The sequence below is a fragment of the Falco naumanni genome, chromosome 10 (genome assembly GCF_017639655.2).
Source record: "Falco naumanni isolate bFalNau1 chromosome 10, bFalNau1.pat, whole genome shotgun sequence".
NCBI lineage: Eukaryota > Metazoa > Chordata > Aves > Falconiformes > Falconidae > Falco > Falco naumanni.
Window position 1 is genome coordinate 22576308 of NC_054063.1, and position 26077 is coordinate 22602384.

The window sequence follows — 26077 nt, forward strand, 5'->3', positions numbered from 1 at the left end:
GAAGCATCGGCTGGGTTAAACTTTGTCAGCTGCGAGGAGCTGCAAGCCCTGCGCTTTTAGTGCGTGGTGCTCAGGGCTTAGAAAGGAGAAAAAGGTGCTTGAGCTTGGTAACGCTGCTGGGGTCCCAGGGCTTGGGTCTACAGATGGCTTTCATGGTGACTGAATTGTTGAGTGTAGGGCATTGTCTTGTTTCTTTTCAAGAGAAGAATTTCCTGGTGTGGGGAGGCGGACTAGAGTTTTTGCTTGCGTGTGGAACGGCTCTTGGGGAACGGCTGAGCTCCTGCCTGCAGGTGGGGAGGTTTAAAAGGGTGTGGGCATTGAAACGCTGTCCTCTAAACTGGAATTATGTAAACCTACTGAATTTGTAGCAAGACCACCACTGGTAGGCAGGTGATTCTTGAGAAGATACGTATCTCCATAATATGCCCATCCTGTGTTTTGTCATCTGGCTTTCCATAACAGCAGCACCAAGGTCTCCACTGGTCCTGCTGTGGCTCAGGTCTGCAGAAAATCTCTCTAGCAGGTTCTTGACTTCTGCTAAGAAGGGCGTTTCTCTGCCCGAGCGAGTGCATTTCCAGCAATCACAGAAGGGCAGGAAGAAAGAAAAGTGCTGAATTGTCAGCCTTGACCAAGGCCACACGGCGTGAGCAGGCGGGTCGCTTACCTTAAGGTTTTAAAATTCTGTTTTCTCAAAAGCCACTTCAGCATATAAGTAGCGATGAGGGTTATAATTAGAAGTGTGTCCAGGTTTTGTGATGTTTGGGTCTGGAATTTAGAAATATAGTTGGTCCTTTCTAAATGAAACTCCTCCACAGGAGTTTGACAAAGAAATCTCTTCCCTGCTGCAGAGATGTGAGCGAAGCAGGTGAGATATCATGCCTGCTCCATGTTTGAAACAGTCTTAAAATTTACTAATTGCATCCCACGGTCTAGGGCAGATGCAGTGTTGTTGACTAACTGTTATGGGGCTTTCACTTTTCATAATTCAAAAGAAAAAAATCTAGTTCTGCTTCTTGAGATGTTTTTTTTTTTCAGTACAACTCCCCAGGGTACCTGAGCTGCGTTTGCTGCAGCCATGGTCGCAGTCACTGATGGGAATCGGCTTGTAGTGCTTGTCCTGGCTTCTTGCAACTGTGCTTTTAGTAGTTTCATAAACCTTCTTGTCACCCTGCACAGAACACTGTGTGCATTTTTATCTGGGTAGATGAATCGGAAGCAAGGTGAAATTGTCAGTAGCAGTGCTTAGTTTTACAGTAAATTTAATCTTGTTTTTGTGAAGCCCAGTTGAGAAACTTGTGCCTTTTCTGGGAGTTGCAAAAACACCCCCCGTGTCCTGTAGTAACAGACCAACTGCATTTACTGTGCCTGTGCTCGGGTGGCACAGATTGGAGTTACTCCCTGCTCGGTGGGCTGTGGGTGTGCATCGCACGTACGCAGTGGCTGTGACTGCTGTCATCTTCAAAGCCATCTTGGCTTGCAGAGCCAGCACGTTACGAAATGCCGTCTGCTGAGTCTCCTGCCCCAGAGGGTAGCCCCAGGACCGGGACATCGATAACTTTATTGGCAGGAAATTCAGGTGTAGGTTTCGGAAGGTCTGTTTGAGACTTTGCCTTGCAAACCTGCTCAGTCCTACCTGAGCAGCTTCAGCCAGGTGCTGGGGTTTCCTCCCAGATTTGTAATTTTGGGACAACCAAAATGTTGTCCCAAGAAACAGCTTTTCCCACTGACTGCTGAGCCTGAATACACCAAAGAGCATGCATGGGGCATTTTTATAGCTCAGAAATTGAGCTATAAAAACCACTGGTCTCCTGCACAACAGAAAGTAGGTCAGAAGAATTTCTCTGTCTTAATTTCACCTTAGCAGGCCTCTCCCTTCATTCTTCAATCTTAAAAATTCGGGGATGGAAAATCCACCTGCTGTGGGATAAGCTGCCCCACGTGTGCCCGCCTCAGCGTGTTAAAAGCTCGCACTTCAGTTCTGACCTAACACCAGCTCCCGGCCACTGGACCTCATTATAATTTTGTCTGCTAAACCTCAGCCCGCTCGGTTCTGCGCTGAACACAATCGCGTCTGCAGCCTGCGATCCGGTCGCTGTAATGAGCTGAGCAAGTTCAGTGAGGACTGTCTAAGGCGAATGCCTGTGTTGCAAGTAATCCGTATAATTAATGTATGCTCAGACAGAAAAGCAGCATTGTCTAATTAAAACGTCGTTGGAGAGGGAGCAGCCTTCCCTTCCCAGCTCTGATCTAAGCCAGTCTGTCCAGCCCGGTTAGTCCCTGAAACCTCTCTGTCTGACTTTCCACGTTGAAATAATTGCTCTCTGGGGGTTAAGGCTTCAGTCAGAGAAGTTTCCAAAGGCATGGGAAGCTCTCAGATAAAAGGGTGCTACAAGTGGGCAGAGACTTGCCAGTTATCGGAGTGAAGATGCGCCAGAGATGCTGCCGTGTGACACGGTGGCGGGGAGAGGGCAGCAGGATCGGTCCCTCCGTGGGCACAGACCCCCCCGCTGACCACGGGGCTGGAGCTGCCGTAGCACCCGAGGTTGGTGCAAGGCAGGGCAGCTTCTCGCCGGGGCTCATCCCACCTCTGTCATCAGGGCTCAGATATGTAAGAGGGTAAGTGGTCTCCCTTCGGACCAGGCGCGTTCCGGACACTGCCATGCACGCAGCCGGCAGCAGCCGCCGTCCTGGCACCGGCGCGGGTGAAGCGGTGTCAGCTCTTGCGGTGGGTTTTGCAGCACGCTGGTGGCTGGGCAGGGACAGGGACGGTGGGACGGGGTGTCACCAAGAGCACCCCCAGGAAAGGCATGGGACCCTGACAGGCTGGGGCACCCCCAGGAAAGGCTTGGGACCCTGACAGGCTGGGGAACGCCTGCTCTCTGTGCCGGACCGCTCGCTCTGGCCTTGCCGCTGCCGTAGCTTGCGGGGCAGGACGCTGCTCCTTGAATGGGGTGCAGGGAAGAGGCTGCCTTTGGGCAAGGCACGGCCTCTTCTTTAGGCAAACGGGGGAGAGGTTGGGCGTCACAGCGCAGGGTGGCCACAGGACTGGGGTTATGGTGGCGGAGAAGGGGGCTCGGTGTATGCCTGTGCCAAAGAATCGGCCTGGCTGGGTGGGCACATGGTTGCGACCCCACAGCTCCTGGCCCAAGTGCAGATTGCGCTGGGATGCTGCAGGGAGCGACTGGGGTTCCTGTGAGAGCAGAAACATCACGGTGTGGTTTGCAGGGCTGGGCTGGGCTCAGTCCCTGGGGACCTCACCATGCACGGTGCTGCAAACAGGGCGACACCAGTGACACCAGCAGCACTGCTGCTCCCACCCAGAATTTTCTACGCAGTGACTCCACAGGTCTCACGGTGCGGGTGGATGGGTCCGAATACCATGGGGCCTGGAGGGGGAGACCCACTAGGGAAGGAGGGTATCCCGGTGCGTGCTGCTGGGCCTGGGATGCGAGGAGGGAGAGGCAGCTGTGAGGCTGAAGCTCGCTCTGATTCCGGGAAGCGGAGTCATCTGCCCTGCCTGGGCCACCCCATGTCCTGTGCTGGGGAGCAGTGCCACCCCGTTCCGCAGCCCGGGGCAGTGTCTCGGTCTCCCCAGAAAGCACACTGGCACTTTTTGGGGTGTCTCCAGAGAGTTTTGAGGGCCCCTGGGCATCTCCTTTTCAACATCTCGGTGGCAACTTGAGAGCATGAATCCGGTTGGGTTGGGTTTGTGTTTTTTGAAACAGAACCATAATCCAAAGTTTTTCCAGGGGGTGGCAAAGCACCCGCGGCAGGGTGCCTGCACTGGGCTGGGCAGAGCAGGGGAGGTGTCACGGTGACCCCGGGGAGGGCAGCGGCTGGTCAGAAATTGGGGCTGCCGGTGCATGTCCCCGTCCAGAGCATCCAGAGAGAACCCCTGCCTGGGGAGGGCTGCTGTGTGGGGGTCCCAGTGAGCCTTGGGGGCTGCAGAGCACCATCCCATGCTGGGGTGAGCCCAGCAGCACCCGGCTGCACCCCGACTCCTGTTTTCTCTCCCCAGAGCTCATCCTCACAGTGGTGTTGGAAGCAGCTTCCCCATGGCTGCAGCCGGTGGCAAGGGGCTGGTGGGGACCCCGCTCCTGCCAGCCTGCTCTGCCCTGCTCCTGCTCGGCATCCTGATCTACCTGGGCGCCCTGTGCGCTGCCTGCAGACGGTACGCCCTGCCCGCTGCTTTCCCTCCTGCCACTGGGGCTGGGGGTCCCTCGGTGGCGTTTGCACACGTGGCTGGGAGTTCTGGCACCTGCTTCTCTGCTTGCCCCGAGCCGCTGGCTGCAGCCCCAGCACAACTGCCTGGCCTTGTCCTGCTCCCCTGTGCCTTGCTGACCCCAGCACAGCCCCTGTGCCCAAAGGCCTTGCAGGAGCAGCTTGGGGAGTGCTGAGCTGCGCGTGGGATGGGCAGGATGGGTGATGCTGAGGGGGATGGCAGTGGCGCACGTTTCAGTGGAGTGCAGAATGCAGTTGAGACTTCCCCAGCCAGACTGGGACCCTCTGTGGGCCTGGTGAAGGAGCAGGGTTGTGGGTTTGGGGGGTGCTGCTGCTCCAGTGAGGGGCAAGCAGTGATGCCCATCGTGGCCAGGTTGGGGTCCCAGGGCACCCACTCCTCACCCCCGCCTTGGCCGCCTGCCTTGGGCTCAGCCCCGCATCTTCCCACAGAAGGGGCAGGAAGAAGAATGTCCCTCCGGACGGGGTGAAGCTGGTGGACGAGGTAAGCACATGCTGGGGGGCAGGATCAGCCCCAGGGGAGCTCTGGGCCCCCCAGCTCCCAGCCATGAGCCTGAGGGTGTGCATCCCCCTGTTGCAGTCCCTGCTCAGACAGACGCAGCTGCGGTCGCTCAGCAAGTCCGACACGAAGCTGCACGAGCTGTACCGGGTAAAGGCCAGGGGTGACGGTGAGTGGCTGTCGAGCCGGGGGGGCTGGCGGGTGCCTGCAGTCCTGTGCTGCCCGCTGAGCGCATCGTGGCATGCACAGACATGCCATGGCACCCGTGTGCTGCTGGCACAGGGGTTGGTGCTTGCTGCATCCCCAGCATCCCCCCATCTCCTCTCCTGTCCCCACAGGCCAGCGGCCGGCCAGCCTGGATTTCCCCAGTCCCACAGCCCCCCCCGGCAGCGCTGACTCCCCGCACAGCTCTGGCATCAGCGTCCTCCTGCACCGTGAGCTGCCCCAGATCCCCGTCCCCGAGCCCCCAGCTGCCTCCCCGGCCCCCGACCAGACCTACTCCAACCTGCTCTTTGCCCCACGGTGCAAGCCGGTGCCAGACACCGTCTACGAGTGCCTGGCGGTGGGGGGGGAGGATGCCCCTGTGCCCACCGGCACCCAGGTGTCCCCCCCACGGGCTGGGCATGGGGCAGCCGATTATGCCTGTGTCCATAAGGTGAAGAAGACGGTGCCTGTGGAGGTGCAGGATGGGGCTGTGGCGGGGCCTCCTGGAGCACCACAGTACTGGGACGGCACGGGCCATGCCCCCCAGGCGAAGGTATGGCTGTGGGGGGGCTGTGGGGTGGGGGCACAGGGCTGGTGCTGCGTGGGACACACGGGGGGGGGTGTCATGTCTTGCCTCCCTGTAACGCCTGAGTTTGGAGCAGGCTGTAAATTAGGCAACTGCAGTTCCAGCAGTGCTTTTGGAGGGAGGGTGCAGGATGAAGCCCAGACCCCAAGGTCAGGCGATGCCCATACTGCTGCTCTCCACACCCTGCAAAAGGCTCCCTGAGCTGCTCAAAAAGCAGGATCCCCGATGCTTAATCCACTGCCAGGACCCTCCCCATGGCTGTGGGAAGCTGGGGGGGCATGGGAATACCCAGTGATGGGCAGTGATTGCTCTGACCCCCCATCTTCCTTTTGCAGCTAGAAGAGATGTACTCAACAGTGTGCAAAGCCACCAAGAAGAGAACCCAGGTTCCTGCATCATCCCTGAGGGAGGGGGGTGCTGGCTGGCCACCCCCCCACCAGGAGGAGGGTGCCCCAGCCAGGTGCTGGTCTCCAGCAGCCCAAAGCCCCCCCGACCCCTGCTATGAGTCAATCAGCGAGAAAGCCTGGACTGCTCAGGGCCGCAGCCCCGACCCCGACTATGAGGCTGTGGACGTTAACTGGAAGAAGGTGGTGAAACGGGACAAGCCGAGGAGGCCCTGTGCACCCGAGAACCTGTATGAAAGTGTTGGCGACATTTGGGCAGGGGAGTCCCGGCAAGCCTCTGCCAGGGCGGCAGCCAACGGGCTGGAGGTGTACATCACCAACCTATAGCATCCCCCTGGGAGTGGGGTCCTCACCGCAGGGTGGTCCCACCCCAGCCAGAGCCACCAGGGCTGGGGTTCCCCAGGGACCGGCTTTCCGGGGGACCGAGCCCCCCAGGGACAGGCACACAGGAGCCCAGTGCCAGCCAGGGCAGCTGCAGCCCTGCAAGCACTTTCTGTGTGTATTTTATGTTACTTTTCCTTAAGTGTCCTTGCTGAAACCCATCCCACCGGTGCCAGCAGGCTGATGTTGGGATGCCCCGAGATGGGCAGTTTGCAGTGCTGGGTGCCATGTGGGAGCCCAGTGGGACAGGGCCGGTGTTGCCACCGCGATGGGAACTGCGTCAGGACCGGTCCTGTTCTGGAGGCTGGTGGTGGCAGGGCTGTGAGCCAGCCCCATGGCCCTGGGCTGCAGGATCAGGCCCTCATCAACAGGGTTATGCCATAAGTGAGGGTCTCTGTCTTCTTCCATCTGCCTGGGGAAGCCCCCAGGAAGCCAGGAGCAGCTTTGCTCCCATCACTGAGGGTTCCTGGTGTGGGGGCCTGGGGCCAGCCCTGTGCCTCAGTGCAAGGCAGCGTAGACTTTTGGACACGTGTGATGGTGTCCCTGTGAGCAGCCATCTCCCAAACACCATTAAAAGGCTGAGAGGGGGTTGTCCTTAGGAGAAAATGCTCTTAAACTGGCTCTAAACCCCTGGTTCTGGCGCTGCTGCTGCTGCTGCAGCAATGCTGTGGGGCTGGTGCTGGGAGAGCGGCTTTGGGTGCAGCGGATCCGTGAGCGGGTGCACCTGCCTGCCCCCCCTCCACGGGTTTTATCCACCATTGGGATGCGCAGCCTCCAAGAGCTGCTGAAACAGGGTGGCCCGTCCCAGAGCAGGGACTTGCTCTGGGGCTTTGCAGGGGGTCGGAGCTGGGGAGCGTTTGCGCGGTGCTTGCTGCCCTGCTCACCTCCATGTCGCTCCTGTGGGTGCTACAGCCCCAACGGGTGCCAAAAACCTGTGGGAGAGCTGGGTGTGCGCCCCCAGCCCTCGGATCCCAGGGCTCAAACTTTCCTCCTTTCCTTCCCCAACGGGGCGTTGGGCATCCCTGCCCCAAGGGGTGCCTGGGGCCCCCCAGGCTATGCACCGATGGTGGCCCTAGTCCCACTGCCGCCTCCCCGGGAGTAACTCAGGTGGCCAGGGGCTGCTGGAGCTGGTGGCATGGTGACGCGGTGCAGCAGGGCTGGCGGGCGGTGCGGTGCGGCGGGCGGGCAGGAAGCCACGTGCCTGCCGTCGGCAGCTTCGCCCCTGCATCGCGGCAGGTGACACGAGATTAAAAACGAAAACAAGGCGCTCGGCAAAACCTGCTGCAGACTGAAGACATTGAAGCTGGGAGGCAGGTCGGGCGCTTGTGCCACTTCGTCAGCCCCACACTCGGTGCCAAACCACAGCCGCTCGAGATAGAGGAGTCGGCCCCATCAGCTGCTCCCATCCCCCTGTGAGATCAGGGCGCCGATAGAAAACGGCGTAGGGCGGCTGGTGCCGATGCTCTTCCTGCTGCCGGCCGTGCTGTGCCGCGTGGGCTGCCCCAGCCGTGGCCTTCCCTGGCTCCCTTCCTCCATCATCCTGTCCCGCAGCTCTCGAGGGTCCCTCCTGCACCACCCCAGTCCCCCAGAAGCTGCGTTTGGGCCGCACCACCCAGGCGTGAGAGCATCACATCCTTGCGGGACCAGAACGGCTTTGCTCCTGGGGCAAGGTGGGATGTGGGCATGGCCGTGCCGCTTCCCTGGGGAAGGCTCAGCATGGCACTGGGCTGCGCCTGCGCCAGGGAAAGCTGCTCCCGCTGAGCTGGGGGTGGCCAAAGCATCTCCCAGACGTGCCCCAACAGCAGTAGGAAAAGCCCAGTTGCCTGTAATTCCCACTGCCTGCAGCACTCGGGGGAGCCAGGGTCAGTTTAAGGAAGGGAACAACTGCCCAGTCCTCGGGGCCACACGCACCCTCGGCTGGAGGCGCAAAGCCTTCAGGATGGATCCATCCCGGAACATCGCCTGGGGTCTCGTGGTCTGGCTGGGAAGGTCACGGTCCGTGTTGGAGCAAGGAGGGTGGGCAGGGCTGGGAACCCCCCCCGGGTGCGGGGCCCTGTGAGCTGCAGGCTGCCCGCTCCTCCCCACCCATGGGAGCCCGCTGGAGGCCAAGGTCCCCATCCTGCTGCCAGGGGCCGCTGCTGCAGGGACAGCACTGCACGAGGCTGTTCCCACAAGGGGGAGTGAGCAGGAGCCCAGCGGTGCTGTACAGTGCTGCATGCTGCACTGCATGCTGCATAATGCACCGCATGCCTCCTGGTGTTGCACGCCGCGCAGTGCTGCACTGTAGGGTGTTGCACAACGTACTGCGCGCTGCATGCTGTTGCACGCCGGCCGGTGCTGCATTCTGTGAGGTGTTGCATGGTGCTGCACGGTGTACTGTGCACTGCATGGTGTTGCACATCATGTGGTGCTGCATGGTGCTGCATGCTGCATGGTGCTGCATACTGTAAGGATCCACACCCCATATGGCTCTGCAGCTCCTATGGCTCCGCACGCCGTATGGCAGCGCGCAGCATATGGCTCTGCACCCAAACCAGCTCCACACCCACCCGGCTCCACATGCCAGACGGATCCTGCGCAGCCCCGTACCCTGGGCAGGCTCACACCCTGCATAGCCCCGTACCCCCTGCAGCCCCGTACCCCTTGCAGCCCTGTATCCCCTGCATAGCCCCGTACCCCCTGCAGCACTGCGCCCTCCTGGCAGGCGGCCGGGCAGCTCAGGTGAGACGAGTGGCGCGGGCATGGCCCTGACTCCCTCTGCAACCCCCCCGGCAGAGGGGTAGCCTGGCCCTGGCCAGGGCACCTGAGTACCACGGGGGCATCTCGCAGGGATGCGGCGCTGGGCTGGCACCCCGCAGAGCCACCCTGCCCGGGAGGGGGGTCAGGCTGGTGGCACCAGAGCCCTTGTGCAATGGGCAGGCGATGCTGCAGGAGTTGCACAACGCCGAAGCTGCTGGAGCCGCCAGCTCAGCGCTTCAGCCAGCGTTAACGATTAAACCAGAGTGGGGGGCAGCCGACGGAGCCACCCCTGGTCCCGCTGCGGCACAGCCGGGGCTGGGTCTCGTAACCCCGGGGGCAGGCGAGGCATCATGCCTGTGCCCACGTGGTGGGGCTGGCTCCTGAATCCCTCCGGGGACCATGCTAATGGGGGGCGAGGCCAGAGGCCACCGGCGCTGGGGACGAAGGCTGCCCTGGCCGCGCTCCTCCTCCCATGCTCCCCGCCAGCCCCCGCGATGCTCCTGGCACTCCTGGCACGGCCGGGGCAGGTTGGGGTCCCCGCGGATGCCGCTGTTCCCAGGGGGATGCTGGTGGCTCCCCCCCGTCCTGCAGTACGCAAGGGGACCCTGCGGGTGGCCGTGGGGGTGACACCGGGTCATTTGGCTGGGCACGTGCTGGGGGGGGTCCTGGTTTGCCGCTTATTTTTTTCACACTTACAAAAGCGCCTGGGCCCGGGCATGGCGCAGGGTGGAGGTGGCACTTCCAGCCACCCCTGAGGGCAGGGGACAAGGGGCGGCCGAGCACCCCGGGACGCTGGCCCCTCTGCCACGCTGGGGACCACGCTGGTTCCCTCAGGCAGGGAATCCCCTGGCCCCAACACCCCTGTGGCCCCCCGGAATCACCGGTGTTGGCCAGCGCGGGGGGGCCAGGCGGGGGCCACCAGCCAGGACAGCCACACGGACTCTGTCCCGGCCTTCAGGCTGCGGTTGGGTAAATCAAACAGCAGCAGCGCCCGGGCGGCCCCACACCAGCGCCCGGCGCCCACAGCCCCGCAGGCTTCGGGTGCGTGGGGAGCCGGGCACCGGTAGGCACCAGCCAGGGCTCCCCAAGTACCCCGGGCACCCAGGGCACCCCATGCACCCCACGCACCCGGGGCACCCTGTGCACCCAGCACCCCATGCACCAAGGACAACCTGTGCACTCCACATATCCCAAGTACTCCATGCACCCCAAGCATCCAGGGCACCCCATGCACCCCAGCACCCCAGTACCCCATGCACCCCAGGCACACAGGGCATCTCTTGCACCCCAGCATCCCATGCACCCTGTGCACCCCAGTACCTTATGCACCCCATGCACCCAGGGCACCCTATGCACCCCAGTACCCCATGCATGCCAGGCACCAAGGGCACCCTATGCACCCCAGCACCCCCTGCACCCCAGTATTCCATGCACCCCAGTGCCTCATGCACCCGGTGCACCATGCACCCCAGTACCCCACGCACCCCTGTAACCCCTGCACCCCAGTATCCCACATACCCAGGGTACCCCCTGCACCCCAGTACCCTATGCACCCTGTACGCCCCAGTACCCCCTGCACCCCAGTACCCCATGCACCCTGTGCACCCCCTGCACCCCAGTACCCCATGCACCCCAGTACCCATGCACCCAGGGAACCTAGGGGCACCCTGTGCACCCTATGCACCCCGTGCACCCGCTACCCAATGCGCCCAGTGCACCCCAGTACCCCACGCACCGCAGTACCCCATACTCCCCATGCCCCCCAGTCCCCCAGTTTCCCCAAGCCAGCCCTGGTGGCAGTTGGCAGCATTCCCTGGTGCCGGGCAGGACCCCCCCTCCCCACGGGTTGGGGACCCCTTTCCCGCTGGGACCCGCCCCCCCCCGCGAGCTCCAGGCGCGTCCCCCCAGCAACCACCATGGCTTGTGGGGCGGGGGGCTGCGGCTGCCGGGGGGGCTGCGGCTGCCGGGGAGCCCCGCAGGAGGCTTCCAGCGGCTCTAGAACTCGGGGGGGAACTTTGGGGGACCCCCGAAAGTTTTGGGGAGTGTAACTTTGCGTGGAGCCCCGCGACTTCGGGGGGTCGCCTGTAACGCCTCAGGAGCCCTATGATTTTCGGAGGGGAGGGGCAAATTTTGGGGACCCCCCCTCCCAAGTTATAACGCCCGAAGTTTTCACCCTGCAGCTTCGTGGGAGCCGCAGGAGTTCTGGGGGGCCTCCGGGCGCGGTAAGCCCCGTATTTTCGGGGGAGGGTCCCTTAATTCCGCTTTATGATAATAAAATCAGAACTTTTGGGGCTACCCGGCAACTTTTGGGGACCCCCCCGGAGTTTGGCGGGAGGCGGAAGCGCCTTTAGCGGGGCCGCCTGTGGCTGGGGGAGTCCCGGGGTTAACGGGGTGGGGGCGGGGGGGGGGTGTGGGGGGGACCGGGGGTGTTTTTTCGGGGGGCCCCGCGGGCCGCGCGCGGAGCGGCGGGAGGGCGGGGCGCGCGAAGATGGCCGCTGCCGGCGGGGGCGTGTCGCGCTGTGGGCGTGTCTCAGACGGGGGCGTGGCGCGGCGGGGCTGAGTGACAGAGGGCGGGAACCAATACGAAGCGAGGAAAGCGGCGCTCTCGTTCCAACTTGAGGAGATTGACCAATAGCGTGGGGGCTAAGGGGCGTGGCCTGGCCGGCGCCGACACCGGGCCGCGCGCGGCGGAGCGCGCTCCCCCGCCGGGCCCGGCCCCGGCCGCCGCCGCCGCCGCTTCCCCCGCATGGAGCCGCCGCGCCCGCCCGCGGTGCCGCTGCCCGTCGCCCGCCGCCGCCGCCGCGACCCGCCGCCGCCCCCTCCCCCCGAGCCCGGCGGCGGCGGTGACGGTGCTGGCGGGGCCGCCCCGAAGGTACCGGGGGCGGCGGCGGCGGCAACCGGGGTGGGAACCGGGGGAGGCGGGGGCGGTGACAGCTGACAGCGGCCCGCCCGAAACTTTCCCCGCTGCTAAAATGGCGCCGCTCGGGGAGAGAAACTTCGGGGGGGGGGGGGAAGAGGCGGCGGGGGCGCGGGGGGACACACACCCACACCCCCCCCGCGCCCCCGCCGCCTCCCCCACCCTCCCGGTGTGATCCGTCCCCCGGTACCTACGCGCTTTGGGCCAGGCTGAAAAGGGGAGGGGTGGGTGGGGGGGGAGGATCCTACTGAGTCCCATGGTAGGGATCTACTCCCTGGGCTCTCCCGCCGTGGTCCGGCCCGGGCGGGATCTGGCCGCAGCCGGGGGGGTCCGCTCCGTGCCGGGGGATGCTCCTGCCTTGGAGCCACCCGCTCGTGCAAGGATTGGGTGATCCCAGGGTGTTTGGGGGGATCCCTCAGGATCTGCTCGGAGAGGGATCTGCTCAGCCCACTCGTGAGCACTGCACCCTGCTTGGCAGAGCTGGGGGATGATTCCTGTTGGATCCCAGCAGGATCTGCTTGCGATCTGCTTGGAAGGAGCTGCAGGGTGATTCTTGCTGGATCCCAGCAGGATCTGCTTGGGATCTGCTTGGAAGGAGCAGCGGGGCGATTCCTGCTGGATCTCAGCAGGATCTGCTTGGAAAGAGCTGCAGGGAGATTCTTGCTAGATCCCAGCAGGATCTGCTTGGGATCTGCTTGGAAGGAGCTGTGGGGTGATTCCTGCTGGATCCTAGCAGGATCTGCTTGGAAAGAGCTGCAGGGCGATTCCTGCAGGATCTGCTTGGGATCTGCTTGGAAGGAGCTGCAGGGTGATTCCTGCAGGATCACAGCAGGATCTGCTTGGAAAGAGCTGCAGGGTGATTCCTGCAGGATCCCGGCAGGATCTGCTTGGAAGGAGCTGTGGGGTGATTGCTGCTGGGGATCTGCTGAGTGCCGGTGCATGGGCAGGCAGCGCTGCTGGCCCGGAGCAGAGCAGTCTGCTGCAGAGCTTAGGGGGATCCCTGGGGGATCCCAGCCTGACTCCGGGGGACCTGCTGGGTAACTGCCTGGAGAGGGATCCGCTCAGTGCTGCCACACAGCTAGAGGACGGTGATCTCTTGGAGCAGACCCCATCCGCTCCCTGCTCTGCACAACTCCAAGAGGAACCCTGGTGGATCCCAGCCCTTTGGGATCTCCCAGGAATGTACCCTGGAGGGATCCGCTTGGTGCTGACAGTCACCCAATGGGCACGGCTGTCTTTAGGCAGCCCTGAGGAGCACGCGAAGTAGGCACCTTCCTTCATGAGGCTCAGGGCAGATCCCCACTGGATCTGAGCCCTGGGTGATCTGCCCAGGCACAGCTTGTGGAGGGATCCAGCTGGTGACCGAACTTGGCCAGCAAGTGCTGTGACTTGGGTCAGCCCTGTGGGAAGGGCTGCTCCCTGCTTCTTGGGGGATCCCCACAGAGCCCCAGCCCCAAGGAGATCACCTGATCACCAGGGCTCTTCCTGGAGCGGGATCCACTTGGTCCCAGCACTCAGTCAGTGGGTGCTGCCATCTGCAATTGGCCTGGCAGGGCTGAGAGTTTGTTTGCTGGTCTGCATAGCTCTGTGGGGTGATCTGTGCTGGATCCTGGGTGATCTGCTCAGGGAGAGATCCGCTTGGTGCTGTCATGTGGCATGTGGGGTGCTGCCACCTTGGAGCCATGCTGCTGGAGGTTGTCAGGTGTTCTGGCTCTGTGGAGATCCCCGCTGGATCCTGACTGTGGCTCTGGGGATCTGCCTGGCAAGGGATCTGCTGGGTGCTGACACTCAGCCGGCGAGTGACAGCGCTGGGAGCAGCCTGGCCAGAGGACATTGGCTGCTCTCGCCTCTGCAGAGCACTGGGGAAATCCCCAGCTGGATCCCCACCGTGACCTGGTGGGATCCACTGGGGATCTACCCCAGAGGGACCCACCGAGCAGCCGGCAGGGTCCCACGACAGCCCTGCCTGGAGGCGCTGATCCAGCTCCCCCGGCCTGCCTCCCCTCCCCTCCTTGTTCGGGGGGGCTATCCCCAGGGATCCACCGCTGAGGGGATCCCCCGGTGACGCGCTGTCTCTCCGCAGGCTGCTCTCCCCTGCGGCGGCCGGGGGCTGCCGGCGGGAGCCGAGGGCTGGCTGCCCGCGCCGGGGGAGCCGCTGCCGCGCCGGGAGCCGGCCAGCCAGGAGGCGATGCTGCGGGTGCTGGACGCCGGGCTGGAGCGGTGCCTGGCGCTGCACTCCCCCTACATCCCCGTGCCCCGGCACAGGTAGGCCCACGGTGGCGGGGGGGGGGGGCGACGGCCGCCACCGCGCTGAAGCCTCCTGCTGCACCAGCCTCGCGTGGCGAGCGGCTCTTTTATCGCCGGCTGCGAGAGGAGGACTTTGGCCGCTGGGCCACGGCGCCGGGGGCTCCGGCTGTGGGCGGCCACCCCGTCCCGTCCCATCCCACCCTGTCCCATCCCATCTCATCCCATCCCACCCTGTCCTGTCCTATCCCACCCTGTCCCATCCCATCCCGTCCCGTCCCACCCTGTCCCATCCCATCTCATCCCATCCCATCCCGTCCCATCCCATCCCCTCCTGTCCTGTCCCATCCCATTCCGTCCCCTCCTGTCCCATCCATCCCGTCACCCCATGCCATCCTGTGCCATCCCATCCCATCCCGTCCCGTCCCATCCCCGCGGCACCACGGGCGCTGCCCAGCCCCAGTGATGGAGCCACGTGCCGTGTACGAGCCCTCGAGGGCTCCGGCAGCGCTGCTGCCCACCCGCGCTGTATTTATCCGTCCAGTGGCACCAGAGGTTTGCAAAATGGCTCCTGCTGCTCCTGACCTCTTGCTCTTTTTTTTTTTTTTTTTTTTTTTTTAAATTTAATCTTTTTTTATAGTTGGTTAGTTGGGTTTTTTTTGCCCCCTTCAGGAAGTTGTTTGGCCCCGGCTGAGCAAACCCCGTGTTTCTCGCTGCTCGGGGCAGGATGCAGGTGCCGGTACCCCCCCGGTGCGGGGCTGCCCACGGGCGTGTAGGGTGTCTCGTCCCCCCCCGCCCCCCCCGCCCCCCCCCAGTGGTAAACACGGCGCGTTGGCTGCCTGCCTGCACTGCTGCCTGCACTGCTGCCTGCGCCACTGCCCGGCCGGGTTTCCAGTCTGGCTGCTGGGACGATGCCAGCTCAGCCCAGCAGCTCAGGGTGCTGGGGGGCACCCATGGGTGCCTTTGCAGGTGGTGGTGCCTCCAGCGCGGCATGGCCACCGTGACCCTGTGCCCCCTGTGTGCCCCCTCCCCAAGTCAGCCCTGTGGGGAGTGCAGACCTGACTGCTGTGGGTAGGGGGTTCTGGCACCTCGGTGGGTGATGGGGAGGGGCAGAGGGTCCTGGGGGGCTGTTGGTCTCGCCGCAGCCCCTGTGTTGCTCCCGCCGGCAGGAAGCTCTCTGGCAAGGCAGGCATCGATGAGGTGATGGCGGCCACGGTGCTCACCAGCCTCTCCACCAGCCCGCTGGTGCTTGGTCACCCCCCGGCCACCCCCGCCCCAGGTGAGAGCGTGCCCTTGTCCCCCCCCCATCCCTGGACACACATCCCACGGCAGGACCTGACCTTCCTCCTCCTCCTCCTCGCCAGAGCCCAGCGGCGAGGTCTGGAAGGAGGCGCCTGCCATGTCCTCCAGCTGCAGCAGCAGCAGCAACACCAGCGGGGACTGGAGCTGGGACCCCCCTAGCGACCGCTCCACCCCCTCCACCCCGTCGCCCCCCCTCTCCAGCCACGTCCCCAGCACCTTCCTGCCTGCCCCACTGCCGGACGAGGGCCCTGACGAGCCTGACGGCACCCACTTCGTCTTTGGAGAGCCCATCCCGCGGAAGAGGAAGGTGGGATGAGGTTGGGGATGAGGCTGGGATAGTGAGGGTGGGGGTGAAGAGGAGGGTGATGTTGGGGAGGGTGATGATGGGAGGGATGAGAGCGAGGATGGGGATGAAGAGGAGGATGGGGTCAAGGAGGAGGATGGTGAGGATGGGGATGGAGGAGGGTGAGGATGGGGCTGAAGAGGAGGGTGAGGTCAGGGAGGGGGATAGTGAGGACAAGGGATGAAGAGGAGGATGAGGTTGGGGATGGGGGTAGTGAGGACAGGGATGATGATGAGGATGGCGTTGTGGATGGGGATGAGGTGGGGGATAGTGAGGATGAGGATGGGGATGATGACGGGGAAGAGGTTGGGGATGAAGAGGAGGGTGAGGATGGGGATGGGGATAGTGAGGACAGGGATGATGATGAGGAGGATGGCGTTGGGCGTGGGGATGATGATGGGGATGAGGTTGGGGATAGTGAGGATGGGGATGGGGATGAGGTTGGGGGTGGGGAAGAAGAGGAGGGTGATGCTGGGGATGGGGATGACGCCGGGGCCGGGGCTGCCGGCCTGACGCCTCTCTCCGGCAGAACTCCACCAAGGTGATGTTCAAGTGCTTGTGGAAGAGCTGCGGCAAAGTCCTCAGCAGCTCCTCAGGGATGCAGAAGCACATCCGAACTGTGCACCTTGGGTAAGCGCATGGGGTCCCCCCGGACACCCCCAGAGCCCCCCAGTGCCCCCTGCGGGGTCCTGCCTGGCGGGGCGGGGGGAGCCGCCCCAGCCGGACCCCGCTCTCCCTGCAGCCGGAAAGCCGACCTTGAGCAGAGCGACGGTGAGGAGGACTTCTACTACACGGAGCTGGACGTGGACGTGGACTCACTAACAGACGGGCTCTCCAGCCTGACGCCCGTCTCACCCACCTCCTCGGTGCCGCCCGCCTTCCCTGGCCCCGAGGCGCAGGGGCCGCCGCTGCCGCTGCCCGAGCTGGCGCTGGGCTCCCCCCGCAGCCCCCCGGCCCCTCTCAGTCTCTGCCACGTCCACACTGACCACGCGTACCAGGTGAGGGGGGGCGGGGATGGAGGGGCTGCTGCTGCACACCCCCCCATCACCACCACCCTGCAGCCTCCCCAGCCGCTCGGTGTCGGTTGCGCCGAGCCCTGACGCCGCAGCGGGGGCTGTGTCCTCTCTTTGGCAGGGCTGCCCGGCCCCCCACCGGCCACCAGTGCCCCCCACTGCGCCCGCCCCACCGCCACCCAAGCCGCCCGCCGTCCCCAGGTGAGCCGCCACTGCCCGCGCCCCTGCCCTGGCCCTTCGCGTCCGTGTCCTGTGTCGTCGTCCCCCCCCCCCCGTGACGTGTCCCTCTGCCGCAGGAGGCCGCGGGGGGAGGCCAAGAAGTGCCGCAAGGTGTACGGCATGGAGAACCGGGAGATGTGGTGCACGGCGTGCCGCTGGAAGAAGGCCTGCCAGCGCTTCCTCGACTGACGCCGCCACCGCGGTGCTCCCTCCTTCTTGCACATTTTGCACTTGAGGTGCCTTCGCGCCCCCCCCCCGCCGCCCCGGGGCCCCCCCGGACTCAGGGAACGGCCCCCCCAAAAGCTTTATGCACACAGCCCCCTCCTCCTCCCTGCCACGGAGCTTGTGCCTCCCCCCCCCCCTGCCTCCAGCCCCCTGGCCTTTTTATTCCCCTTTGAAAATAAGCTAAATCCAACCCCTCCAACCTCTCCCGGCACCGCGGCGGGGGGCTGGCGGGGGTGGCCAGCTGCTCCTGGACCCCCCCCTTCCCATGCCAGGTTGGGGACCCCCCCCGGGGCCGGGGGGCTGCCATTGCTCAAATAAGCTGTGCCTGCGGCCGGCGGGGGCTCGGCAAAGGGGGTGTCCGTTCCTGCCCCCCACCCGCTCCTGGGGGGCACCCCCAGTGCCCAGGGCACAGGTGGGCGCCTGCCCCCCGCCCCTTACCCCCCTCCCAGGGGTTTTTTACTCTTTGTATCGTCGTTTCTCTCTATTTTTCGTATCGGGGGAGCAGCTGCTCCCGCCGGGGCGATGCTCCGGGAAGTGCCTGCAGGAACGCGCCCATTTGCACTAAGCCAAACTGCACAAAGAGGTTTCTTTTTTTTTTTTCCTCTTTTTTTTCTTTTTTTTTTTTTTCCTTCGTGTGGTTTTTATTTTTTAAATAAAATATATGAAAATTCGTATTTTTAAATACTCCCTCCCAGGGCACGAGAACGCACTGGCTGCAGCGCTGCGGCTCTGCGATGCCTCCAGCCCTGGGGGGGTTTTAAGGGGCTTTATTCCCTTCAAACCCCCTTTCCACCCACCCACCCCAACCCCTTTCTCCCCATTATTCCCATCACTTGCCTGCCCAGCCAGTGGCTCAGGACTGGGTTTGGCAGCCCCCCCCCCCGCACCCCTCCCCATGGAGGGATGGGTGGGATGGGGACAGGGCTGCGCCAGGGCAGGCACCCGCCTGGCAGGAGGGTTCCCTTCCTATCGGGGACCCCCCCCCCTTGCAGGGGGTCAGACGGCTTCGGCCCCATGGGCCGGGCTGGTGCTGTGCCAGGCTGGGCCCCTGCTTGTCCCTGACACGGCGCCAACGGGGATGTGACGTGTCAGATCCAGAAGAAAAAAAAAAATAAATATTTGGATTTTCTTTTTATTTTTATTTTTTTATTTTCCCCCAATTATTATGGTTCTTTACTTACGATAGGCTCTGCAGGGTGGGGAGCAGCCCCCGACCTGGTGCTGTCACCCCCCTCCTGAATCCCAAAGCCCCTGGGGATGGCATCACCTGTGCATCCCCCCAGGAGCTGGTCAAAAGGGATTAATTTAATTTCAAATAAAGCCCTAAAAATAAGAAAGTCGCCCCCAATGCTCACACCCCGGGGGGGGGTGGGGGGTGGGTGGGGCGGGGAAGGAGCCACAGGCACCTATTTGGGATGGGCAAAGGCAAAGGGGCATCACTGCAGCTGGGGTGTGCTGGGCTTCCCGCGGGGCGAGGGGGGTTTTGGGGTGCAGGGACCCCCCGGCCGCCCCCCAGCACCCGGGAGTGTGGGGTGCTGGGCCCTGCAGCACCGCTGGGCTGCAGCTGGGTGGTGCCCACGGCCCCGCCATCGCCCCATCCCTCCGCCAGCAGCAGAGAAGTAACAACACATTAAAACCCCAACAAAACCAAGCACCGACCTCCAGCCAGAATTGTAGCAGCAATTTCCCAATTTATTGAAACTGATTGATTTTTGCAAGTATGTCTAAGCTAAATCCCATCACAAAGTAATTCTAACCCAGAGGCAGCCGCGAAACTGGGAGAGCGACTAGAAAATAAGGTCATAGTTACCTGAACTACATTTACAGAAAATCAGTACAACACAGCCATGTTCTCCCACTGCCCTCTGGTTACATCTCCTCAACCTCCCCGAAATATTAAACACATCTTCAATACAAACACAGGTTTATAATAATTAATATAAAGTCAGTATAATATAGAATATTCCCAGCAAAAAAAATAATAATAATCAACCGTCTTCAAACGCTGTCCTTTTTTTTTTTTTTCTTGTTTAGCTTTATTTGTGTAGACAGGTTTAAAGCACGTTGAAAAATAAATATATATGAAAGCATACACACAGCACTCTTACTATGCAGAACTAAAAAAAAAAAAAAAAAAAGGCAGAAATTCAAAACACAATATAGAATCTAAAAAATAAAAAGAACCATTAAGTATGGCTTTCTTAGGAGTTGCACATGTCACAGAATGAGCTAAAATAAGATTATCTTTCATAATATTGCAAAAAATTCCAGTTTTTGCATTATTTTCATGGAGTTTCTTTCCTAAAGGGCGATGTGCAAAACGGGAAGCTGGAGGTGGGGGTGCCAGGGGGCTCAGCCCCAGCGGCAGCCGGGCCACCTGGGGGGCACGAGCCGAGCCCCTGCTCCAGCCCCTGGCCCCAACGCGCGCCAGCCCCCCAACAACGCGGCTTTCGCTTTGGAAAAGCGGAGTATTTAAAGGCATGAGTCGAGAGAAGAAACAACGGGCCCTAGCGCCAGGGCGGGTTTCCTTTCCTAAGAAAACTGCTCCCTGTGTAGTCCCAGCGCTGAGTTGGGATAAAAAGGAAAAGGAGCAGGACGGTGGCTCTGCCAACCTCCCCGCGACGCATCCCGCTCCCACTGCCCCGCAAAGTCGCTCCCAGCTGCGGGGCTTTGGGGTGACCTTAAAACACACCAACCTGGGGACTTCATGACATTTAAATCACTTATTTTTTTTGGAACTAAACTGTCAGAAGGCCACGCACGAGCCTCGTTTGTCCCCTGTTTAAGGTACTGGCCAAACGCAAGGGCAGGGCAGGACCCCCATCCCGCGGGACATCTCCCGGAGGGAAGGGCAGGACGATGCCAGAGCACCCCATCCCGTGCAGGACAAGCATGGCTTGAAATGCTCTTTCTACTCCTGGTACTCTCTCGTGTGTCAAAAAAAAATAACAAGGATAACAAAGAAATTCCGGGAGGAACATTTACAAGTACATACAACGACTTAAAAAAATTAGTTGCAAGTTACTGAGACCAAGTGTATCAATTTTTTTTTTTTTTACCAATAAGGGAGTTATTTTCTTTAAACTAAATCTGTATATATATATATATATACACATACGTATATTTAGAAAAAATTAAAAAAAGGGAACCTCAGTGAAGTATACAAAGCCCTGAAGGGAAATACAAAGACGAGATGCTAGAGGTTACTCAAGCTAGCGCTGGACAGCACAGGCAAAATTACTGGGGGTTTGTTGGAATCTCAAAGAGCTGAAAAGTTTGCATAGGCAGTAGATCCCAGACGTGCCCGGAGAGGAGCCCGAGGGTTGCAGTTGCACAGAGAAACTAATGAAGTTTTATAAAGTTTCAGCATTTAAAAAAAAAAAAAAAAAAAGAAAGAAAGAAAAAAAAAAGCCCAAATTCCTTTTTCGAACCCAAGCCTCACAAAGCATCCGCCGGAGCATGGAAATGTAAGGACTAATGCCTACATTTCTGAATCTGCACACCTCCATCAAAACAAAGCACTTCAAATATACATCAGGTGTTAGAATGACTTTATTTGGTATATATAGTGTATGTTAGTAATATGGAAGCATGTGCCAGATTATAACGGTAACATGGTGAAAGTTAGCTTCTACGTGGAGCTTCTGGTTTTCTCTCCTTTTTAATTTAATTCTGCATCCTCAGCTCAAAGAGCTTCAGAGCAGCTCTGCCAGGAGGCACCTCCGAAAGCCACCTGCCCTACTGCCCACCCTCAAAAAGAAAGGAGAAAAAAAAAAGGAAAGGAAAAGAATATAAAATATTCCCAAAGGAATTTGCAAGGTAAAGCTAAGCACCCGGTCACTCTGATCACAAAACCCGAGTCACCCAAGGGCGAGGGCAGGGAGAAGCGAGGAAGAGGAGGGCTCGGAGTGATGCCTCCGCTCCCCCCGGGAGGGGTGGGCAGTGGGCGCATGCACCGGCACCCGCGATGGGCGAGACGGAATGTCACCAAAACCCAGCGGCTGTGAAGGGGTCGGGTTTGGAAATTCTTTAAAATAGCTTTTTTTTACATATAAAAAGCAAAGCTACGGATATCTGTTCAGTACTGTATCTATTTGTCTACACGCAACAGGTGAGGCTGCAAGTTCAGGACCTCAGACACCCCCTCCCCCCTCCATATTTACAGGATAAATGACAATAAATACAAAGACCATGCCTGGGGGAGCAGGTCGGGGGGGGGGGGCACCTTGCGCCGGGACCCCCAACTGCTACGGCTGCTGGGGAAATGACTGTATCAAGGTCCAATTGCACAACAGTGGGGTTCTGCCTTTTTCTGCATGGTAGGAGGGCTCTGCAAGGAGCCAAAATGCAGAATTAGATTTTTAGGATTAAAGTAAAGAGTTTCTGGGGGACCCTGCGCCTCGGTTCGGTACTTAACGAGGGTCACCCACTCGCACCGGCTAGAAGCAACGAGCCTGACTGAGCCCAGGGGTCTGGCCCTGCCGAGCCCAGCGGAGGGGCTGAGGACCCGTGTCCGTCCCCCCCCCGACACCGCAGGGGTCGGGAGCGGCCGGAGGCTCCGGTGAGGGGCATCGCCGGCGTGATGCGGGAGGGCGCAGGCAGGGAGATGCGGCCAGCGCTGGCGAGGGGCTGAGGCGCAGCAAAGGGGGTCGAACACCATAAACCCGGGATGCACCTTAAATCAGGGAACAAATGAGAACCGGCCGCCGGCGGTGCCAAGCCCATGGCTCCCCCCACGCTCTGCCGCACCCCGGCACCGCACACCTTCAGTCCCTCCAGATTATTTGCTTTACTGGGGTTTATTGTACAAAATCCTTGTTCCTTGCTCCGCTGGGTGGAACCACACTGCTGGCGAGGCCCCCCCCACGCCGCACGCCCCCCCGGAGGCTCACACCTGTCCCACCGCGGGGTAAATAGCACCTTTATCGTTTGGCTTTCTGGTAACGGGCAGGCGACGGTGGCAGGTTTCAAGAAACCACCGTCACAGACAGCGTAGACAATTGCTCTATGGCAAGGGAAGAGCGAGGTCTTCAGCTTTTTTTTTTTTTTTCAATTATTATTCTTATTTAAAAAAAAGCACCAGAAGCAAAGAGGCAAAGGGTAAAAGAAGCTTCTACTCAGGAACGAGACAGTTCCAACGCACTTTGTTGCTGTTGTCATTCAGGTGTAGCTGGAAGAAGGCAACAGTGGCCGATATGAACAAGGAAAATCCAACTACCTGCAGCAGCCTCACAGAGCCAGTTAGGAGATACTGGGAGAGAAACCTGATTCTTAATTTTTTTTTTTTTTTTTTAAAAAAAAGGTTTATTCAAAAACATACATGGAACCAGTGCAGCTACAGCTGAAGGTTTTCACCGTGAATTCAGTAGGGGTTACACCTATGAGTGATGCACGAAAAATCTTAAATTAGCAGGGAAGAGCAATGTACCCAGGTGAATCCTGGCCCCAGCAAAGTCCACCGGACAGGAGCAGCAAGATTTCCAGCCAGCTGGGGTCTCCTCAACCTGGCTTCTCACCCTTCCCAGTTCATCCTGCACTTTGCTAAATGCCTCCGTTCTGCTACGGTTTGCATATATTGACAAAAAAGGCAGCTGAGCAAAGGGAGGAAAGTGAAGGTGTTTGCAGAGAACGACGACAGGTAAAGAACTATCTGTCCCCATTACAGCAAAGGGCACTTCTGGGAGCACCCACACACGTGTTCCTGCAACCGCGGATAACCAAGACTGGAAGACGGGACACGGGTAAGACGCCAGTAGGTCCAAGAAACGTCATAGTCTTTCTGTCTTTGATGGCAATTCTTTTGGAAGCTAAGTATCTAAGAAAACAATTTGTAAGGCTGTAATCTGACCTGCCTTTCGATCTATTTGGCTCCATAAAAAAGAATAAAAAAATCTCTTCAAATAACTTTGCAAAAGGCCTGTTATCATCAAGGGAAGCCCTCCAACACGCACATCAATTTGCTTTCACAACGTTAGCTTGTAATTCCACTGCTGCTGGGATTTTAGCACACAGACAAGGTGTTAAAAAAACCCAAAACAAGAAAAACAAACCAACCAACAACCACACACAAAAAAAAAAAAACCTGCTTCGGACACAAAAATCTCCCCGGCGTTGGTCGAGGGTGGGAAGGTAGGAGGACTCGTGCTCCCCCAGCCCCCCCGCGGTGCAGCGCTCGCGCCCGCAGGGTCCCCCTTGCCCAGGTGCAGCCCGGCTGGTCCAGGGGGCGACCACGATCCGGGCTCGTCCCCGAGGGAGAGGGGGGAAGGCGAAGTCAGTCGTGTCGCGGGAAGCGACACTGCTAAGACAGTATCTGAGTGGAACAGAGAAGGACTTGTTTAGAAAACACAAGAGTTATTTTGCACACATGGACGACAACAAGGCTATTTAGTTTTCCCAACATACTCCTTCCTCCCCCACCCTCCCTCCCCCTACAAATATCAGAGCGAAACAAAAACAAAACAAAAAAAAAAAATCCCTAAGAAATCCAGGTAAAATCCTTGTCGTTCTCCCCAGAGTTGTCCTGCTCCTGTGGAGAGTCGACATCTTTGTCATCATCTAAAATCACGTCATCTTGTGACATGCCCACGTCATCCTTCCACTTGATGTCGTCGTCGTCTCCCATCTCCTCGTCTCCTTCCACTTTGATGTCATCTGGGTCTTCCATGTACTGCCCCTCCCCGGGGTAGCACTCGTCTGGAGACCCTTCCCCCCCGTTGTGGTCCAGGTGACCAGCGATGCCTCGCCCAGAGCAATCGGCACAAACTCCGTGGCGGCGAGAGCCATGCTTTATCCCCACACTGGCCGCAGACATGAACACTCGGTTGCACACTTTGCAGACGTATTTTTTATCTTTGCTGTGGACCTGGAAAAGAAGAATGATCAGAAAAGTTAATGCCCAGGGAGAGGGATGGAGAGCTGCAGGGAAGGACTCGCACCCCCATCCTTTGCAAAGGCAAAACCACCGCAGCCTGCGACTTGCAACCTGAGATTGTTGTGGGCTCTTGTCGTGAACTCAAACCCACTGTGATTAATTACAAAATTAATCAGTAGAAAATCCTTTCAAGACTGCCTTTTGATTATCAAACTAGCAGTTTTGAGAGGGACTTGTATCACTTCATTTTTTCCTCCCCTTTTCATTTCTTCTGGGGTGCAACAGTTGCATTACTCTACCACCACAAGGAGGATCTTAAAAAGGAAGAAAAAACCCCACCACCCCCAAGCCCCAGTTCTCTTCAGACCAGAGCAAACCAACCCACGATCAAACCGCTGTTAACATCACGTTAATTCAGCCATCTCCCTCCTGATCCCACTGCTGCCAAGAACCAGAGTAGGAGCACTGTTAACGTACCCTATCTCTCTCAAGAAGTGCAGCTGAACGTACTTCTATAACCTTAATCCTGCCTACTCCAGTGGCTGAAAAATGGTTTGTCACAAGTGTTTCTGTTCTATAAATCACGCTGCAGCCTATGTCCAAGCGTGCCAGGCACACAGAGGGAGCTATCGCACTTACAGAGTAAGCTGCAAGTGGGAAAATGCTCTGCAGGATCCCAGAAATCACTCCCAAGATTCAAACTTCACTACACAATGAGCAAAATCACCTACTTTGAGAAGCACAAAACCGCCTCATCAGAGGCGAAATCTGTTGCTGGCTACTTCTGCCACATGTGGAAGGCAAGGAGCTCATCCAGAACGTTCACCTGCTCCTCTCTGAAAGGGGACAGCCAGCCAGTGCAGCCAGAGCTCCCCAATCCCACCACAAGGAGCCTCATCAGGTACTTTCATTTATATTATACATAAAGAATTTATATAAAATGCAGATATATATTCAATTTATCTATAAAACAGTTCATTTGGAAGGACCTACAACAATCACCTAGCCCAACCACCTGACTACTTCAGGGCTGACCAATATAATATTAAACGTATATATATATAAAGAAAAATTTTATGTGTATATATATATATGTATTTTATACATTAATGCCACACAGGGACAGCCCAGGAGCTCACCTTGCCCAGTCACTAGCACAGCTCAGCAGGAGATACCTGCAGAAGCAGAGGAGGATCCACCCTGTACGATGCTACGCAGTGGCCAGTGATCCAGGGTGGTCCTAAGCGCGCTGCTTCATGCAGACCAGCAGCTACCACAGCCTCTGGGCACATATCGCCAGCACCTAATTATTTTATTTTTTTAATTATTTCTTTTCATGCTCCCAACAGGCTGTAGGGAAGGTTTTGCTGGTTAAACACGCCTTGCATGGAAAAGCCCTTCCTTTTATTTTAACCCAGCACCTGGAGAGGCCAGCTCCCTGCTCCTGCCTCGGCACAGGATCGCCTGCTCTCAGACAGGATCCTCCAAAAACCCCGCGCTCATCGCTCATCCGAACAGCCAGCCAAGTTAACGGGATGTGGGATGAGGACAAACTGACCCGCCTCACCCCCTCAGCCCTCGGTACCACATGATGCTCGCTCCGGCTCTGTGCCGCACCGGTCCCCACCGCGCTCAAAGCCCGCCAGCTCCTCTGATGTGCTCCGGCTTCAGGCTTCCCTGGCTCCAAGCTAGTCCCCGTGATGTAGTGTTCAACAGCATCAAGCAAAGCCATTATATTTATTTTTTTTTAAACTACATGTAAGCTTTTACAGAAGCAGTTGGACATGGCTGTCAGTCAGGATCTATAGGTATAACAGGATCTATCGGTATCACTCATTTTTAACTGGTAGAAGAATGATTTTCAGGCATCAAAAGCCAAACAGGATCACAG

General features: G+C 59.4%; 3 protein-coding genes across 12 annotated transcripts in view; 2 read left to right on the top strand and 1 right to left on the bottom strand.

Moving 5' to 3' along the window:
- Positions 1-3891: 3891 nt before the first annotated feature.
- On the top strand, positions 3892-6896 carry LIME1 (Lck interacting transmembrane adaptor 1). The gene is made up of 5 exons (XM_040608818.1): positions 3892-4171; positions 4672-4723; positions 4820-4907; positions 5077-5495; positions 5864-6896. The coding sequence occupies exons 1-5, from the start codon at positions 4056-4058 to the stop codon at positions 6257-6259; spliced, it is 1071 nt and encodes a 356-aa protein (XP_040464752.1). The 5' UTR covers positions 3892-4055; the 3' UTR covers positions 6260-6896.
- A 4902-nt stretch (positions 6897-11798) lies between these two features.
- Positions 11799-18450, top strand: SLC2A4RG (SLC2A4 regulator). Its single transcript, XM_040608904.1, has 8 exons — positions 11799-11924; positions 14053-14234; positions 15383-15492; positions 15578-15822; positions 16388-16488; positions 16601-16856; positions 16993-17072; positions 17168-18450. Exons 1-8 carry the CDS (start codon positions 11799-11801, stop codon positions 17277-17279), a joined length of 1212 nt encoding a protein of 403 aa, XP_040464838.1. The 3' UTR covers positions 17280-18450.
- Positions 18451-18986: 536 nt separating this feature from the next.
- ZBTB46 (zinc finger and BTB domain containing 46) overlaps positions 18987-26077 on the bottom strand; it is a 59774-nt gene continuing 52683 nt past the window's right edge. For all 10 annotated transcript variants that reach the window (XM_040608119.1, XM_040608116.1, XM_040608121.1 and 7 more), the window contains one exon: positions 18987-24177. In XM_040608119.1, the coding sequence (XP_040464053.1) occupies positions 23791-24177 (387 nt within the window). In that variant the 3' untranslated portion in view covers positions 18987-23790. The remainder of the gene's footprint in view (positions 24178-26077) is intronic.